Source organism: Astyanax mexicanus, chromosome 20 (genome assembly GCF_023375975.1).
Source record: "Astyanax mexicanus isolate ESR-SI-001 chromosome 20, AstMex3_surface, whole genome shotgun sequence".
Lineage (NCBI taxonomy): Eukaryota > Metazoa > Chordata > Actinopteri > Characiformes > Acestrorhamphidae > Astyanax > Astyanax mexicanus.
The window spans coordinates 27824911-27845306 of NC_064427.1; the positions used below are offsets into that span (position 1 = coordinate 27824911).

At 39.5% G+C, this 20396-nt stretch overlaps 1 protein-coding gene across 1 annotated transcript; it reads left to right on the plus strand.

Annotated features, from left to right (window-relative positions):
* Positions 1-783: 783 nt before the first annotated feature.
* Positions 784-16131, plus strand: purg (purine-rich element binding protein G). Its single transcript, XM_049468976.1, has one exon. The coding sequence runs from the start codon at positions 1711-1713 to the stop codon at positions 2845-2847; it is 1137 nt and encodes a 378-aa protein (XP_049324933.1). The 5' UTR covers positions 784-1710; the 3' UTR covers positions 2848-16131.
* The last annotated feature ends 4265 nt before the right edge of the window (positions 16132-20396 follow it).

Genomic DNA, 20396 nt, shown 5'->3' on the forward strand with positions numbered 1-20396 from the left:
TCAATAATATCATTGGCATGTATAAGGGTGTGTAAAGTGAGGCCAGATAATTCCATTTGAGGATTGGGGAAAACTGTAAATCTGAAAGGAGGCTCTATGAGATTTTTGCTGGATAAGGAGGCATACATGTTTATATGGCATTAGTATGTGACAGATAGGCCTATAAGTCCTGCAAACTTGAATGTCCTGGAATCTCAGCTGGTCCTGTAAATGCTCAATAAATCTGAACACCTGTCAGGCCAAAGAAATATTGCAGTCTGTGCACATCTGACATGTGACACATTCCTGGGAAGCCTTTACTGTGGACCAGCATTATCCTGCTGAATAATGTAAGTTGGAGCCCTGCCGTGAGAGGCAACACAACATATATGACCGCAGGATGTCCTGCACATATCACTGAACTTTTAGTGTCCCTCGTTATCACTACAAGGGGGGACTGACTGACTGTCACATAACATAGCCCCAGATTATTACTCCAGAAGTTGGTGCAGTGTGTGGCTGTTGCTCACAACAAAGGTAGTATTATTGAAGCATTCACTACGAGGCCTCCAAACTCGAACCCCGATTGTTGCTGTATTCCAAATCAAACCTTGATCCATTACTAAAGAGAGGAAGATGGTTCCTGTCTGTAGCAGTACAGGTTTCTCTTTGATGACACCACAGCAAACAAAGGTTGCTTTCAGGTCCAATGTGTTCAATAATGTGTCGAATGTATTGGAGCATGGAGAAAAAAACAGTTCTATCAACAGACAGTAACATTAACATGTAAGGGCTTGTGAGGTGAAATGGTGTCTTAGCTAGCTGGCTAATTCCATCTGAGAAATGGCACAGACCACAGGAAAGGAAGCTAAAGAGCTATGAAGCATTTCGAAAGAGCATAGCTCATAGCTGCACGTGGGATCAAATGAATAAGTGAGTGCAAACGAGTGGAAGACCCCTTATAGAGGGTCTGCAGCAGCCGTTCGTTTGATCTTGAACTTGAACATTGCACTTGCTGATTTACAGCCTGTGTCTTTAAGCCTGTGGAGAGCGAGCGCGAGGGGAGGGGGGAGGGTCAATGGGTTCGTTTGGGGCTGTGCTGACGCTGCGCCCTCTAGCGGCGTCCAGGATTGGCCGGTTTCTGTTCTTTCTCTAGGTCTCTCTCCCTTTCTCCCTCTCTCCCTCTCTCTCTCCCGGTTCAGCAGGCTTGTTGGTGTTTCCAACTAAGTGTCAGATTTGCAGCGAGCTGAAGAAAAGACGGCGCGAGCGATAGTGAAAAGAGGGACTTAAAGAACGAGCAGCACGAGCGAATGACATGGTCAGCTAACGAAAGCGAGCGTGCATTGACCTTTTCCTCGCTGGATAGAGGGAGAGAGAGCTAGAGGGATAGAAAGAAATAGAAGGATAGAGGGAGACGCGCGCTCGAGCCGGCTCGGCTACCATTTTCAGGTCAAGCGAGGTGACACTACAGCGAGCGAGCGCGCGCAACGAAAGAATCAACGGCGAAACTTACGAAGCTACGGACAGAGGAAAGCCGGCCACGATACTTTCAAAGAGGAGAAGGGGAGCTCGAGCCGCATGGAGAGAGCCGGGAGCCGCCGGGTCCGCGCGAGATGAATGTAGCTAGTTAACTAGCCTGTGAGAGAGAGAGAGTGAGAGTGAAAGCGAGCGTGCATTCGTGCAAACGAGTGAGTGAGGAAGAGGAGGAAGAGCAGGAGGAGGAGGATAATAATGATGATGATGGCTGACGGGAGCAGAGGAAGAGGGAGGGCGGCCGAGTGTCCGCGCGGCGGCGCGTTTCCCTCTCCGCCAGCGGCAGCAGCACCGTCCTCGTCGTGCGTGGTGGACGTGCAGGAGCTGGCATCGAAGCGCGTGGACGTGCAGAAGAAGCGCTTCTACTTGGACGTGAAGCAGAGCGCGCGGGGTCGCTTCCTCAAGATCGCCGAGGTGTGGCTGGGCCGCGGGCGCGGTGGCGGCAGTGGTGGTAGGGATGGAGGTGGCGGGGGCACTAACGGTGCCGGGGGCAGGGGCAGGGGCGACGGCGTGCGCAAGAGTAAGCTGACGCTGTCCATGTCGCTCGCGCCGGAGCTTCGCTGCAGCCTGGGCGGCTTCATCGACTGCTACGCGCGCGCCGGACTCCGCCACGCGCAGCAGCACCCGCAGCATCAAGGAAGCAGGCACGAGGATGAGCAGGACGAGGACGAGCGCGAGGCCGGCTCCGGCTCGCCGACGCCGTCCGACGAGCACACGTCGGCCACCGCGGCGCAGCGCGTGCTCAAGAGCGAGCTGATCGAGCGCGATAACCGCAAGTACTACCTGGACCTGAAGGAGAACCAGCGCGGGCGGTTCCTCCGTATCCGGCAGACGGTCAGCGGCGGAGGGAGCACCGGCGGCAGAATGAGCGGCGGCAGCGTGGGTTACTACTACGGCACCGGAGGCGGAGGGGCCGCGGCGGAGCAGACGGTGGTGCTGCCCGCGCAGGGGCTCATCGAGTTCCGCGACGCGCTCTCGCAGCTCATCGACGACTTCGGCGACGCGGAGGCCGACGAGCCCGGAGGGGGGGACCGCGCGCGAGGAGTGGACCGGGGCCGCGGAGAGGGCGCGCGCGCGCTCCTGCCCGAGGCCGCGTCGTTCCGCGTGGACAACAAGCGCTTCTACTTCGACGTGGGAGCGAACCGGCGCGGGGTCTTCCTGAAGGTGAGCGAGGTGCGGCAGCCCCACCGCAGCGCCATCACTGTGCCGCTGAAGGCGTGGGCGCGCTTCGGGGAGAGCTTCATGCGCTACGAGGAGGAGATGCGCCGCATCCTGGCGTGCCGGGCGGACAGGAGGACGGAGAGGCGCGCGGACGTGGACGAGAACGAGGACTGACGACGGCTCCTTCCTGGCGTGCGTGTGTGAGGAGAGGGGGAGTGTATTGATGGTGCACACCTGATCACCATGATGTGTATTTGTGTGTGTGTGGATGGTGAGGTTAGCCAGCTCGACAATGTGTGTGCGCGCGTGTGTGTGTGTGCGCGCGTGTGTGTGTGTGTGTGTGAGAGAGACAGTGCACAAATGCTTGCCACGGTGTGTCAGTGTGAGAGTGACAGCATATGCCCACACACCATGGAGTGTATGAGTGATACACACACTGATACGAGTGTACACCCCATCAGCTCACAATAGTGTGTGTGCGTGTGTGTGTGTGTGTGAGACTTGCTACAATAGCTTGGATTTGAGAGTTTGTGTTGTGTACATCAGCTCACTGAAAGTGTGTGTGAGAGAGAGAGAGAGAGAGAGAGAGAGAGACAGCATATGCCTGCTCACTGTATGAGTGTGTGACAGCATATGCCCACTCACCATGGTGTGTGTGTGTGTGTGATGGTATACACCATCTCATCATAGTGTGCAAGTAGGCCGGTCCCATTAACTATTTTACTCTGGACAATATATATCAATATTGTCCCAGAAATAACTGCAATGAACATTGTTCTTATTATTATAAGAAATTACAATATTAAAGGTATTATACGTAATAGTGAACATATTATTATAAAACTAAAATAATACAATAATTTACAAAATTAAATACAAAATACTGTCTTGTTCACATTAATAGGCTTCTCTTGCTCAGGCAAATAAAATGACAAATAAAGAGATAAGTAAAAAAAAACTGAAGTCATGTTTATTAGGGCTGCACAATATTTGGAAAAAACTGACATTGCAGTAGTTTTTTGTTTAGCGATAATATTGCTATATTAGAAATTGCAGAAATTTTCAATAAAAAAATAAACAACTGACATGTCAATAATCCAACATTTTATGATATTGATGTGCCAAGTGTATCAAGAATTGGAGTAAATTACGTGATTTTGGGCAGACATAATCTAGCCAAAAACACTTTTGTAGATATGAGAACTAAGCAATGATTAATTTTGCCTTAGTTTGACAATGTAATTATTGTGACAGGCCTATGTGAGAGTGTGTAATAGTGTGTGATGGTGTACACCAGCTCACCACCATGGTGTGTGTGGTTGTGTGATGGTGCACATTGCCAGTGAGTGTGTGTTTGTGAGTGTGTGTATGTAGGAAAGAGATGCTTCACACCTGGCAGAGGGAGATGTGTTCCAGTGTTCTAGTTTCTAAGCCTGTTTTTGAACAATGTACCTCTATAGCCTGTTACTGTAATGTACGACTCTGGTCACTACGATAGCACTTTTACACTTCCACTGGACAAAACACAGCTCCTCTTCTCGGGACGCAGGCTGGCAGGAAATGAAGGAGCTCTGCTGTGGGTAGGATGCTCTGCTGGAGGTTAGGTACAGGTTGGAGAGACAGCGGAGGAGAAACGTTTCATTCGGCATCCTTCACACATGCTGAAATGCCTGTACGTCAGTGTGCGCGTGTGTGTGTACATGTGTGTGTGTGTGTGTTTGCACAGAATGCGTGAATGTGAATGCGTTTGTGTGGCTAGTAGAATCGAGCAGCAGTTTTAAATGACCATTTTACACATGCAGAGTTAGAGGAACCACACACATTTCTGTCGTCTGTCCATTTGCACCCAGGCAGAGTGAGAGCGAATGGGCTTTGAGGCATGAATAGAAATTAGATGAAATTCTTTATCTGTGGAGCAAGGTCAGATAAAACACGCAGAATACCTTCATAAATTGACTGGGCAGGAGGTATGCATGCCAGAGACGTAGTATAAAACTGTACGTGTATATGAAGTCTCTCGCAAAAAAAAGACCATTATAAAAACACTGCACCAGGTCAGCAATATCTATAGGTTTAAATAAGTACAAATTATTTAAAATAACTCTTAACAAAAAGAAACAATTCAATGAAAACAATAAAAAATCCCAACAAAAAAACTAAAAACAATAGCCGTATCCAAAACTGTGCCCTATTCACGTTCCCCTACATGCAAAACTGTTATAAAATATATAAAGTAAAAAACTAAACAAGGAAGTAAACGGTTTCGCATATCAATCTTTTTGTGAAGTGATTGCTGTGTCATGGCAAATTGTGTCTTCCACAGATAAGCAGTGCTCCGGTCCAAACCACACAATGGATTATGGGTTTTTCATATCCAGTAGGTACACTGTGTGTACACTATAGCTGTGTCCCAAATGCCAGGCTGCCGCTGTGGTAGACCAGATTTCTTGGCCACCATGTCATAGAAGACTGGCCTGGAAATAATTCTAATAAACAATATCATTATCATTTTTTAAAACTGTTTAATGCCATAGTAATGCCAATAACTGCCAAACCCCAACAGATTAGTACTACACTTACACCCTTTTAGGGCCCTATGATTAAGAACTAAGATTGTAGCCACAGAATACACAGAACTATACCACAGTTAGTTCCGACCCTGCATTGTGATTGGCTGAGAGGCATTTTTTAAGTGATAAATACATTATCAGCCAGTAATGTAACTGTAACCGAAGCTCTTCATGTATTACTCCACCACATACAGTTAACAGGTAATGATGCAGCTCTTACAAAAAGCAAATAGTGCAGCTACACACAGCAGCAATGGAACTATTTTAACTCACAGAGTATTTATAACCAAACAGATCGTATTTTCTCATCCTTTTTAACTCAAAACAGTGATAATGGAACTGTGGTATGATCGCAATAATACACTCAAGGTTTGTGCTATAATGTGTAATATTGGCAATGCTGTCCTGCTATACGACTTCAGCACAGCACTGACAATATTTCACGTTATAGCATGAACCTCGAGTGTATTATTGCTTAATTAGAGAACAAAAACATGTAAATCTGCTATCCAAAAAAGGAATTTAAAATAAAATCACATTCATCACGGTGTGCGTGTGTATAGCTGGCTAGCTTGTGTGGGAATGAAAGAAAAAAAGAAAGACCGCACCACTAAAATTGACAAAAATGGTGGAAAACCAAGCCTCTGGAGTTTGCCCTGTGAGACTAACAGACTACTGAGATGGCGAGTAGGCTATTTGGTAGTACAGGTTTACCCAGGACCTGCCCTACCTCGACTGCAGTCCAGGCTTTGGGACACAGTTTATATTTTATGGTGCAATGTGGGGAAAAATAAAGTCCCCTTCCACATAGTGAATAGAGCACAGTTTCAGAAGCAGCTAACCCTGATGGACAGGCTCTGTCCATGACAGGATTTTTCTCCTCTCACAGATTTTTCAGGAGAGGTTGAGGCAAAAACAAAGGGAACGTACATAAGGAACTTGATCACGTATTAGTTCCAGCTGATTTCGTTAAGGCTTCCTAATGCACTCAGTGACATACACAACTTGCTTACTTACTCTTAAAGGAGGAGTTTGACAAAGAATCAGATTAACATGATTTATCACTTGAACATGAACATGATTGATCACCTGCCCTAGATGCAGTCCATCAGCCAAGAAACGTTTGGTATCTAATAGCGCGCGCTTCTTTAGTTTACATAGGGAAATGCTAGGCTAGGGCTGGTAACAAACACTAGCATTAGACTGCCACATGTTTATTTCATAAGTTAGCTTCACAAACTGAGTTTTAAAATTCGTAAACCTTTTTTTTTTTTTTTAAATTTGAACATTTTAGTAAATTCGATAAAACAGCATGGATAACCTTATTTAACCCTTGTGTGGTGTTCATATTTTTGTTACTCGTTTACTGTTACTTGTATTTAATTCAGCAAACTTAAGCAATTTTACATTAAAATGCTTTACACATGCTTGCTTCACCCTAATTGCAAGCAATATAAACAGCTTACATGGTTAATATTTGCCCTTTACCTTTCTTATGTTACATTTCTTTTAAAAAGTGCTACTCTTTTTTTTATTAGTTTTTTAATAACATGTAAAAGAAAATGAATTAAACTCAAGATATGAGTAGAAAATTTGTTTAGCTTCACATTTACAAATGAAGCAATGTTTATTAGCCCCTGGCCAAACATACTGTATGTAATATATATATATAAATATTTTTTTAGTATCATTTGATGAAAAATGAAAACGGGTCCCACAGACCCAAACACCACACAAGGGTTAAACTTCTAGGCTAAAGTGAAGCATCAATGGGTAATGACACTAAATAAAGGCTATGTTTACACAGCAGATTAAAAAAGGCTGTTCATATCTTTTAATTATGACCTATAAGGTATTCCAGTTTCTGTGTGTAAACAGATGCATATGCACAAAAGATCACCTTCAAATTTTGTCTGAAGACTGAAAACCTCCCTCAGTGCTGTTTTCCATTTTGTTCTATTTGACATAAAAATGACATGAATTATGATCTGGCTGTTAAGAGTATACTGTCACAGATCAGATATTCTTGTGTACGTAACCAGTATCCAGTGACCTTACATACAGTCTTCAGTTAGAAGTTATTCCAGTTAGCTAAAATTGCTGCACTGCTATTTGGCTAATGTTTATTGTAATATTTGTTTAAAGACTAAAGTAAGCTAGACTGTGATTATATGATGTGTCTGTACACAAAAAATGTATTTAGTGTGTCTTCACCAGGTTAAGAGATGTTTTTCAGTGTGTGTATTTAGAAAAAATTAATTAGTGAGTCCTTGTCTAGTGTTGGCTAGACACATTAGCTTAGCTTCTCCATATCTAAACGTGTCTTGATTAACTGCATCTAGAATCAGTTATAAATCATGCTCATTTGATTGTTTACCAAACTCATCTTTTAACAGTAGTAGAATGTTTTATATATTATTATTAAGCAGAAGTGAGTGACATTTCTGCTTAAACACTTCTGCTTACATGGGGATTAGTGCAATCGGAACATTTTGCACAGTTTTTGTGTTTTAAATATATTGAAAATAAGTAAATCTACATTGAAACAGGATTTTTTTTGCATTATATACTCAGATAGGTTTGAACAATGGAACTTGTTCTTTGTTACAGACAAATATTAACTACCATTGTTTACATATAACTGAGCTGCTACTGTTGGGATGGAAAGCATAGTAGCAAGCCAAACTGAAGATACTGTAGACAGGTTACAGACTCAGATCAGATTAGGGAGATGGATTAACCTGTTTAATACAGTAGATTCCCTTCTCACGGTTACGCAGCAATCAGTAAAGAGAAAGTATAGCTGTATTGAATTCATAGGTCAAGAATGAGTTCAGATCAGACGCCTGTTATCATCATCATCCATATCATTATCATCCTCATCCTCATCAGTACCGGTACCATTGGTTTAGGATGCTAGGCCCTGCTTCATAGTAAGTGTACTTAATACTGAGACTGCTTTTAACGTAATTGCTTTAGAGCATCTGAGCAGACTGATGTTCACAGATCACAGACCCACTTTTTGAATTAGAGTAAAGCTAGCTACACACTTGCTACAGCTAATGCTGCGTTCATGAAAGCTTAGGATTTTTTTCATTTTCCAGCTTAGGATCTCCTGTGTAGCTATTTCAGCATGTCCACAATGGTGTCATTTACTCTGACATACCACTTCCTGTATAATGGGATAGGTCCCATGACTTTTGCCATATCTCCTGAAAGCTAAATATGATGCACTGACCTGTGGACTATGCATGTGGGCCCTCCTGCATTAAATGTAGGAAACTAGTATATTGTCACTGACTCACAAAAACCTTGTATCCTCTGAATTTTAGCTTTATATAAAAAAGGAAAATAACTTATTGGCTTTCAATTAAAGTCAATGTTAAATTGTTTGATTCCAAGTAATTGAGTTATTGAAGAATCCTTCTATCGCAATTCATTAGAAAAAATGTGAAAATGTAAAAAATGTTTTTCCCCAGTCACTATAATTATTATTATTCTGACTAAATATTTTTTACAGATATTACAGCGATAAACAATATTATTGAAATTTTAAAACAATTTTAACATGTTGCTTCTAATAAAATGCTTATAGCATGTGCACTTCACTTTTAATTAGTAAGAATTTAGAGCTTTCTTTGTATGTTTAACCAGAATACTCTGGTAAAAAAAGTATACATTGACTGAGAAATACCATTACTTATCTTTATAATTTGGATGTATAGAAATATGAGATGTTCTGCAGTTGTCAGATTATTCAGGTAGTGATGTAAACAGCATAATCCTATTTCTTAGATCACATAATTCTGTAGATAATCTGATTATGCATGTGCATGTAAATATACTGAATTAATTGGTAAATCGTCCAAGTTCAGTGGTAGTTAGCAAAATTAACCTAGCATTTTCTTTTTATAAACGAAAAAAGCACACATTAGACACTAAAAATTGAGGTCAGCCAAAAATATTGACATCTTGTCCATATATTATATGATGAGTCTATAATATAATTATTGTAAGATGTCAAAAAATCCTGTTGGGTCTGTTGGGTATTTGTTTCTAGAGCAAGGCTAAGATTTAAAATGTGTTAAAAAATATTGTTTATTCATGAAAAAAACCCAAACCTAGAGTCTCAATTCAACCTAAAAAAAATCAGTACAAAAAACTGTCATCATTCCAAGCACACAAAAAGACAAAAGACACCAGATGAATTTAGAAGAGGAAGGAACAGTACAACTCCCAAAAACACCCATTAAACACCAAACCCAAGAGTCTATCAGACCCTATAATCCAATAACCTCGCAGACCCTTCTCTCTATCCTCTCTCTCTGTCTGCACTCCCACAACAACTTTAATACAAACCAAATGTAAATGTAGTGAATCTGGTATGTAACATTTTACTTGCTCTCCTAAACATACAAAGACAGAAGACAGTCCGGGTCAGTGTAGCATCTTTCAGGCTAGCTTAGCCACATGTGACCTTCTGATGGGCTGAGCAGAGTCTTGTGATCTCAGCAGCAGCAGCAGCCTTCAGCAGGAACACACTGCGTACATCTCAGCCCCTGGACAAGTACTAAGCATGAAAACAACAGCCTACTGACAGAACAGACACAGCTCAGAGGACTCAGAAAATATTCCAGTCGCAGTCTGAAGCAGCCTGACCGCACTGTGGTGAGGAGATACTGCCTAAATAACGATTACAGGAAGAGATCTCAAACAGCAGAAAACTGAGAATAGACTGAAGTGTCTAAAATGATCCAGATTTTTCTTGGGCATTTAAAAATGTATATTGCCAAAAAACATGTTTTATTGCAGCAAATGCTTTTATAAAGTAATTTATTCAGCCCACCGCAGTTTAACTCCTCCAACTCACATCACAACAGAACAGAACTGAGCTCATTTACCGTATTTTTCACACTATATGGTGCATCAGTCTATTTTCTGGTCTATTTTCATACATAAAATGCATCAGATTATAAGGTGCATTTTATGTGACACTTGCAACTAGTAGTAGCAACAGGGGTGTTGGTCGTGTTTTCCTTCTAAATTCATCAAGAGTCCTGTAACGCTAAGCTAAGTAAACAAAACTGTAATCCTTAAAAAAAAAATCAGATAAGTCAAACAAACGCTGGATGCAAATCTACACAAATTCCTCTCCTGAGAACTGTTTATTTTGGTCAGTAAAGTGCTTCTGTTTATTCACAGTAAGCTTAGATTTACAGATTTTCACTAAAGCTGAAGCATTAGCGGCTAACCGCTAGCAGTTAGTGGTTTGAAGTTAGTGCCACCCAACAGAGCTACACTGAGGAACCCTGTGTTTTTTCCACTAAACCAGGGAGATATTAGCTAGCGGTTGGTCCCATGTAGCTTGTTTTAACACAGTAAACGCACAGGATACAGTCTGATATAAATAACTCGCCTCTGAACAGCACAGGAGCTAGCGCTGCAGTTAGTGGGTAATGCTAATGCTGCTCCAACAGTGCTATCCGGGTGAGCAACAGAGTACAGGCAGATAATACCTCTGAACAGCACAGGAGCTAGTGCATCATGTGGTTAGCAGCTAATGCTAAAACTGCTGGAGAACTAAACTAAAACTTCTTTATAACTCTGCACTTCAGCAAAGTGGATTTACTTTTACAACCTGACTGGTAAAATTCATACATAAGGTGCACCGTATTAAAAGGTGCACTGATGATTTTTGGGAAAATTAAAGGATTTAAAATGAGCCTTATAGTGCTAAAAATACGGTATATCAGTTTTAAAGACCTAGTCATACCCAGTTTCTGTAAACTGATTTTAACACTGATTAATTTGAGCAGCATCACAATCAGTCAGATTTGGACTTTTTGTGTAAAAGAGACAAAATATACATATTTTGGTTTAATAATAAAAACAGTAGTTACTTTGTACACTGTAGTTATCAAATAATAAAATAACCAAAAATGTTATGTAACAATGTTAAAATGACCTCAGAAATCAGAGCATTGGAGGAAACTTTTTCTGGTTTTCTGAGCAGCAATTTTCAAAGTTGAATGGTCATTCAAGTGAATTTTTCCCATTTGGTGTTTAGAAAACCTCATGAACGCAGCATTAGCCAAGTTTAAAAAATATATTAAATGAGTTTAATACATTTTTTATAATAATTATTTATTAAGCCACAGAAACTGTCAACCCTGTGATATTTATTTATTGTCTGTTTATTGAGATGTGAAAGGCCCAATTGTTGTGAAAATGTATACTGCAGTATAGAACCTAAGACCTGGGCCTGCTTTTGTAAATCTAGGGCTTAGCTACTGTTTAACTGTTCGGTAAAAACTGGTCGTGTAAAAAAGAGTCGCAATCTATAGGAGAGAGCAAACAATGGATAGAAACGTCATATCTTAACAAGCTATATTATACTGAAAATCTGCCTGACAGGCATGTTAAGGGCTTTACTGCTTTCATACTTAAAACAGGGCTTTTTACCAATGGAAGCCAGTTGTTTTGGTGCTGTCTTGGCGTTACCATTGTTTTCCAGTGGACAGCACAAAAGCTTGGTTTGATGTACTTGTAGGTAGTAGAGTCATCCGTCCCAGATAGCATGAAGAATCAAGGCTGTATTGGTCAAATGTGGTTCATACTCAACAACTGGAGAAATGGATTGGGCCAATTGTTGTATTACACTTGGCAGCCGGGGTGTTGGTACATTCAGCCCTCGGCCTGAATGTGAGCCGAGCATTTGGGTCAGACTCAAGCCTAGACTCAAACTGGAGCCATGCCAATTCTACTCAGACTAGGCTGCTGGTAGTGATTATGCTGTCTGGGGAAGCCTTTTAGTTCTTTCAGTTGTGCAATTACAGAGTAAGCTTAGAGGAAAACAAGTTTTAAAAAGAAGTAAGAATAAATGGTCTCTGGAAACATTCATAGGACAGAGGTGTTCACAAGACACAAAGCAAAGCAGCGTCGCAAGTCGAGCGCTGGCCTCATAACTGCCTGGCAGTGGCCCTTATGCCTTTTCTATGAGGACAGCAAAAAAAAAAAATCTGTGCTACAGGACATTTCTTTGTTCACACCTCATAGCACAATGAAACGTAGAGGTTGATACAAATATTTGTGGTCAGTTTTCTTCCTATAATTATTTCCCCCCTATTGAGTGTATGTGTATGGTCTGAAAGACGTCTTTGAGCATGTTCACGTACGTATGCAAATAATGTCCAGCCGACAAAAAAGCAATCCTTTTGCCCATTCCTATTGGTTCTTAGTGCTTTAAAAGACTTTGATATTAAGTAAGATAAGATAATATTATAAACTAGCTATTTGATGCATTTTTGACCACTTGCAATTTTTAGATCTATCCATTTTAGAGTTATATCTATCTATCTATATCTATTTTACAGTGCAACGTAAGGAAGGCTCATGTGGGCCAAGCTCACATGGCTAACCCATTAAAAAATGTCCTAAAACATAACATAGACATCAAAAGCAGCACTTCCCTCTAGCACTTTATTAAAACAGCACTTTTAGCTGCCGCCGCCGACGCTGCTGCTGTTGCTGCTGCCTCTTTTACTATTTGAATTACTCATTAGAAGGGACGGTTTCTCACCCATATGACGAAACGGAGGGATCGATTTCTCACTTGTGTGATAATTATGACAATCACGCACATACAGAGCGTCTCACCATTAAGTACACATTTTACAAAGAAAATGCAGCACATTCTTAGCCTCTCCAGAGCACTTGCGATGCTCGCTTGATGTAAAAACTGGACCGAATTTCCAGATTTGACACTAAAACAGAAATCATGTGACCTGTGAGTGTGTTGGCTTTGTATTGTTGTCACAACTAAGGTCTCAGTACACCAAGAGAGCAGCAAACCTATAGACTATATAAAGATTATAGTTAACCAAGGAACATAATGTGTGATTGACAGTTTTTGTTTTTTTTTGCTTGTTTTTTTATTGTTTTGTTTTCAGCTTTGCTTTTAAGTTCCTCGTTTTGCTATGACTGACTGTAAATGTATATGAGTATGATGAACATGATGAGTATGATGAAAGCTGTCCCAGGGGCAGCGCCTGTTGTTATGGACCTTTTCTGCTTAAAGTGAACTTTTTGGGTTTATTTTCCAGACCTTAATTATACCTTATTCCAGACAAATGAATAGCAACGGCAGGACAAAACCCTGCCCTTAGTAGTCTTCAACTTTTAATAGTTAGTTTGTTTTCTTCCACTTCTTGAAAAACTGTGGTTTATTACCTCTTATGAATGCTCTTTTCTCCTATTCATTTATTCTACTTCAGGGCTCACACGTACTGGCCATTGACAACTTATAGATTCATACATTCTATTGGTAAAATCAGCTACTAGATTATTTTAGAATATTACATTTATTTCTATGTAAAAAGGCTGCTTCTTTGAAAAGTGATGAAGACCATAAGGCCATAAAGGATGTTACCTCTGAACTCCAGTAGTGCAGATAGAGTAGATAAAGCTAGGGCTGGCCTGAATCGCTTTAGTAATCAAGTGTTTATTCATCATGTTCATTTGCTTTGTTTTGCATGTCCTTCCACACATAATTATTAAGATTGTCATGAGCTGGATCAGGTCAAAATTACTTGAAGCTAAGTCGAATCATATATGTTGGAGCAAGCTTCACGAGTTCCTCAGGTGGCTCGGTGCTGGAATTAAAAGCCAGATAAATCCACACAGAAATCATGAGAAGATATAATGTTTCTGCCAAAAGCACACCAAGTTAAATCTCCATTTTGCTTATTTCATTACCCTATGTCAACTATGTCAACCCCTATGATCAATTGAGAATTTGCAAAATGTTTAAATAGAGACCTGCCATATATAATGCATATTTTGGATATTTATTATTTTGAATTTTAAATAAGAGTATTTGAGTTCTGGTAGTTTGGAAACATCAACAAGCATCTGAAGCCTGTAAAATGCTCTTCGGGCCAGCCCTTTTTGAAAAGATAAAAATGCACTTTAAAACTGTACACATGCTTATTATTTTTGACCTCAAAGAAACTATATAGAACATATATAATATGTTGTGTATGTATAGAATATGAAATGTTATCACAATACTGTAACATGTTGTTTGGTACCATTCGCATCCTTTATTAGCAGGTGAATTATTCTGGTCCTTCCAGGCTTTTCAGGCCTTTCAGGGTGATGGGATGCTTGATTGGTAGATTTGGGATTTTGGGGGAAATTTTAGGAAACGTTCTTATTATTATTATGTTATTTGGTGCATAAGTGCACAAGTCCATTACTTAGTAAACTATGAGGCCATTTAAAATGTTATTTTATTGCAGCTATCTTAGTTCTCACACTCTTCACACTTGAATTCATAGAATTGGACTGTTAATATGTAATGCATAGCCTGACTTGTATTCAAGTAACACTTTTTAAACCCATAAGCCTTAAAATCATTACAATGTGATTTGTAATGATTTAGTGTAGGTTTATGGTTTGATGGTACTGGAACTGTACGTTGCCTTTATCACCAAAATGTAACGTAGTTGTTGTTACAGTACTTTCGAGGCACAAAAAAAGCTAACGTTAGAAATTGTGAATGGGGTAATTGAGCATTCTTAATAGTAGGACTTTACGAAGAATGAGTAACGAGAACCCAGTAACGAGAAACGGTTTGACGGTTTGAAAACAGCGGTCCGGCCGAGGCGCACAGGCCTCTTTCTGTGTTAATAACTGATAGTCGTGTAGGTAATGTGCTGTAAAGGTGTGGATATCGAAGCTTTGTTGGTTCGTTCATTTTTGTTTCGTTTTTTTCTCTTTGTGTTGATCACGGCGCCTCTGCTGCTGAAGTTGGAAATTTAGAAGTATAAGTGTTTGATAAAGACTCAAAAAGAAATGGTGAAATAAAAAATGTTTTGGTGTATCTTTTGATAATGTAACGTACATCCTTAGTGTGTCCTCCTATAGTCCTATAGAATATTATATGACTCAAAACAAGAAAGCAATTGTTCTGTATTGTAGCACTTTCTTTAACGTGTGTACTGTATTAGTTCACGTTTAACATGTATGGTACTGTATGAATATTCATTAATTGCCTTGTAATGTTTGTAAACGGTTGCGACATGTAGGATACGTACTCGAAAGGATACTTAAAGTTTGTGCATGCTGACAGCTGGGTCCTGACTGACTCTCGAAAAAAATGGTGCTATACTCCGATATATAAAGGTGCTCATACGGACCCCGGGTGCATGCATGTCGAGTGAAAAATTGACGAAGTAGAGCAAACTTGAAGCTGAGTTATTGGTCAATCACCATATGGTCGTATTGGTCGTACAACCGTATGACGAGATATCCTCCCTAAAACACGGGCGGTTTGGCGTAACTGTAAATTGCAGACGCGGTCAGCAGATACCTCAACATCAAGGCTGACCAAGATCAAAATATAGCAAGCTGCGCAGGTTTGCACCAGCAGAAGTAATGGCTGCAGTAATGGTCAGATGAATTTAGAGATATCAGAGAGAGAGAAAGAAAAAGAGAGAGAGTACCGCAGCTGTACTGTTACCCAAGATAATTCTCAGCTCTGTAAGCCGTTGAGGAAGCCTGCACCAAAGTAAAGTACGAGACTGCCGTGCCTATTTACAGTTACCCAACCTCTGTGTGGATAAACTCCAAAAGATCCATAGACAATCTAATGAAATAAAACTTTTTTAAAAAGCTTACGTTTAAAATGTTTGTCTTTTTTATTAACTTGTAATGTGTCACAGAGTATAAGAAAAGAGATATAGATATATATTACAGATTGTTAAGTGGGACGATGTGTAAGCCTATGTTTTTAAAACAAAGGAGAATGTGGAGTTGTTGGTTGTATCTTTGTTTCTTTTATTTTATTGTTAAATAAAAATGAAAGGAAACGAAATCTGATGCTGAACTGTGGGGTATGTTAATTGTGTTTTCTTCCACACAACAATTAAATTAATCTTCTAATTTCCAAGAATCCACCTTATTCTGTATGATGGTGCAGAAGCAGATCATTGGTATAGGTTACACTGACAGTGATATTAAGCATAGATAATAAGTAATGATATGTTCTCAGTTAGTTACAGGGTGTCACACTAATTAAAATATGAGGAGAATTTAGCTTGAACCACAGAGTTTTGAACACAACACAAACATTTCAGGGTCTTGAGGAGTTCAATTTAACGTATATCCACTAGGGGTGTCACGATTCTCTAAATCCTTGATTCGAATTTATTTCTGATTTTAGGATCACGATTCGATTTGATTCTTGATTTTCTTTTTTTTTTCTTTTTTTTTTTTTTTTTACAGCAGAGAGGCCTATGCCAGTTTTTAGATTAGTCTATGGTCAGCCATTGGTTTGATTAATCAAATTTAGAATATCTTATTTCAAAAGGTGGGCTTGATAGAAGTGATGCAAAGTGATACAAGTGATCTGTAATACACCACATTAGGCACTAATGGTCACATTTAAATAATTTAACTAAGATATATATGTAATGCCTAATCTAGTGGCTTTTTTGGTAGCAGCAGTGTGTACTATTAAAACAGCAATGTGCAACATGAAATAAACAATAAAAAATACACAAACAGTCATGTACAAAATAATAGAACAATTAGAGCCTCAACAAACTGAACTCTATCCTACTATAACAGGTAAACATGAAAAATAAGACTCGGTCCCTGAGAATGACAAGTTTTTTTGTTTAACAAAGATATATTATTATTTTTTTTCTGAGACAAAGATGCTCCTTAAAGTACCAAAACTATTAACATATTGGAGGCTAGACAAAACAACAGTTATTTTTATATTTTTTAAATTTTTCTTTAAGAAGATGAGAATGTCCATATTCTCTGGAGAAAGGGCTGCTCATTGAGCAGTCACAATGTCCGTGGCGTCGGCTACAGTGTGCTGCACCATTTGCGTAGCGTGCTGCTCCATTTGCGGGAGGTATAGTCGATCCTCTTTTTGACTTTGAGGCTCGAGACCATGACATGATTTTGATCGGTTTCGATGAAATATCGAAATCGTGACACCCCTAATATCCACCACCTTCCACAGAAGAGAAGCTTTGTTGACGGGGCAAAATTAAACACATTCAACCAAACGGACATACATCTGCTTTAACCATTGTATAGAGGATAAAACAACACCCAAACATCCAAACCCAGAGAAAGGGGTTAGGCATTCAAGTGCGATAACATGTGTGAGTGAGAGATGGAGAGACAGCACGAGTTAGTGAGAGACCAAGTGACATTCCAAAATCCTTTAATACAAATGTACTGCCTCAGTCCACATGCTTCCTTTACTTTCTGTATCTCTCAGCTCATCCAAAAAAGCATTTTCTTTGACAGTGGCTCAAAGCATGATTTCCACTTTCTGACTGTAGAGGGAGCCCAGGAGCAAGAAATGCAGATTTACAGATAAGTAAAGTTATTTATCAGTTCTTTTACCATACATCTCACTTTTCTTTAACTGCACTCAAACCTGTGGTTAAATGTGTATGATTTGATTGATTACTGTAAAGCTTATAAAATGAACCGAAATGCTGATTTGGTGCCACACCTTATTCAGGATTCTATCATTCTACCTCTAGGCCTTGTACTTCAACAGAGACTGGTTCTTACTGGTCTGAGGAGGAAAATAACCTCAGCACTTCAACTTGTTGTGCAAGAGTGCTTCAGTTTTGCGACAGCGCTTTAGTAAGATGTTTTGACTGTGCAGAAGGAGCAGAGCTGAGAGATAAAGGCTGGTGTAATTAGCGATTCTGCATTTTAATAAGTGCGTTGGCTATTTTCATGCAATTACTTCAGAGTAAGTATAGAAGTAGAGAGCTATATATTTTGTTTTTCATAAATTCTCTTTCGTGTGAATCTCTAATTAGGTTTAAGCAGAAAAAGGAAGTGGTTAGGACCGAAGAGCAGCATCAGATTGTGTAAAGATTAAAAAAAGAAACAGAAAAAGACACTGCTCTTAACTGCTCCCCTCCCAATGGTCAGTTGATGCAACTGTCTCACCATTTCCTGTTGACTGCCAGCCTCAACCGACTGCTGCTGTTCACAAGGGAAACACAGGCTGTAGACAGAGCATACAGATATTATCCATCTATATTATAAAGATAAATAGCTATCTAAATACACCATGTTGATAAAAGTGTTGAGACACATGCTCATTTATCATTTTTTTCACAAATCAAGTGTTTTAAATATAGTTTATCCACTTTTTGGTGGAGAGCAACTGTCTCTACTGTTCAGGACAGAAGGCCTTATACTAGATTTCAGAGCATTACTGTGAGGATTGATTAGATTTATTGACAAGGGCATTAGTAAAATCAGGATGTACAGTATGACAGTATCAGCCCCAATTCATTTATCAAAAACCCACCCCAAATGTACTACATAGAGCACCAAACATCATTACAGAGAACACAGTCTGGCATTAGGCATTAGGTGCCAAATAAATTATTTTTATCTGCTCCAGAAAGTGTTATTCTATTAGCAATACTTTTTTACATCAACCAGGCAAGCTATGTGTTTGTGCATTTGCACATGTTTTGCACATTCTGGAAGTAACCATTAGATGTGTGGTGTTTAAATTGTGGGGTACAACTTTAAAATAAGGCTCCCTAAAAAATTAGTTTATAAATAGTTCATAAAGAAGTTTATTAATGTTATTAATTAGGTTGCAAATACTTTTTTTTTAATCATTAACAAGCCGTTACAAGATATACATAAAAGGGCAAGAGTGGTCTGTTGTTTGACAAATAATAATTAAACATCCAATTAAACTGTTACACCTCAGATCTTTTTTCATATTTGTTAATAACATATCTCTTGTTATCTGTTATTAATAATTTTCAATAATCATAATGTGGTGTATATTAAAATAAAACACCATTACATAACCAAACTGACTTTTCATGTTATTATTTTATTAGATATGTTAATGCTGATTGATGAAACAAATATATAAAATAAAGTAGGATATGTTTTATGTGTTTATCTGTACTTATTATTGGTTTATAAAGTATTTACATATATAACAAATTATTAACCATTAATAAACTCCCTCATAGACTATTTATAAACCCTTTATATTGGAGCTTTATTTTAAAGTGATACCAATTGTGCCCATAAATGGATACACACGGTCAGCAATACTACTCAAAAAGGTTGTGGCATTCAAGTGAAGGCTTGCACCAGTCTGGACTGTTGTTGACACAAAGATCATGAAGGATCAATGAATTAATACTGTTTCTGACAAAATCTTTCTCTACTATCTATGTGCCAGTTTTGGTTAACCTGTGCTTCAGCACTGCAGCCTCAGCTTTCTGTTCTTGGCTGACACAGTCCGAGGTTTCAGAGTGTAGGCTGCAGTTGAATAGGTGGGCCTGTCCTATGAAGACTCTATTTACTTATTAGTTGCCTATTGGTCACACAACTGGGACAGGCTAATGAGGCTTGGAGGTGATGATGTGTGCAAATGTCACATGGCAACATTGTTGCAGGAAATTTGAGTGCTTTTTATTTTTTTTTTCACATTTAAATCTTTAAAAATAACAAATGACAAACTCTGGAGACTTTAGAGGTTTAATTTTATGACATTTTTGCTCATTTTTATAAATTGTGTTGCTGTGATGCTGTTCTTATTTTGTCCTTTTGCATTTTACATGTGCAGTAAATTGTGGGTAACTGAGGGCCATGAAGGATACATCAGTTGTGTCCTTTTCTTTATGTTTTATTCCTAACAAAGTTTCTTTCTGCACACACAATGGCAGCTGTGGTCAAATGCTGCTTCTGTTTATGTTCCATTGTTCAAGTACAGTGTTCTTGTACATTTCTGGCAGAAGCATAATGGGAAATAAACTCAAAAGTAAGGGAGTTACAGACAAGTAAATAGCGACCCTGCTTTTAGATGTGAGAGAACGACAGACTGTCTCTCTTTTTAAAATCTTCTATTGTGTGCATAAGTAAGTCTGCCTCAGTGTCTCAGTGCTATTGAGTCACATGATATAAGAGGAAAGAAGGACATTAGCAAGGCTTCTCTATTCTCTAAATGTGAGTCCACTGCAGTATGAGTCACACAGCACAACATTGCATTGCTTAGATTTTAGTCATTGTCGAAACCTGTGATATAACCAAACCTTTATCGTCAAAAACACTCAAAAATGAATCTCC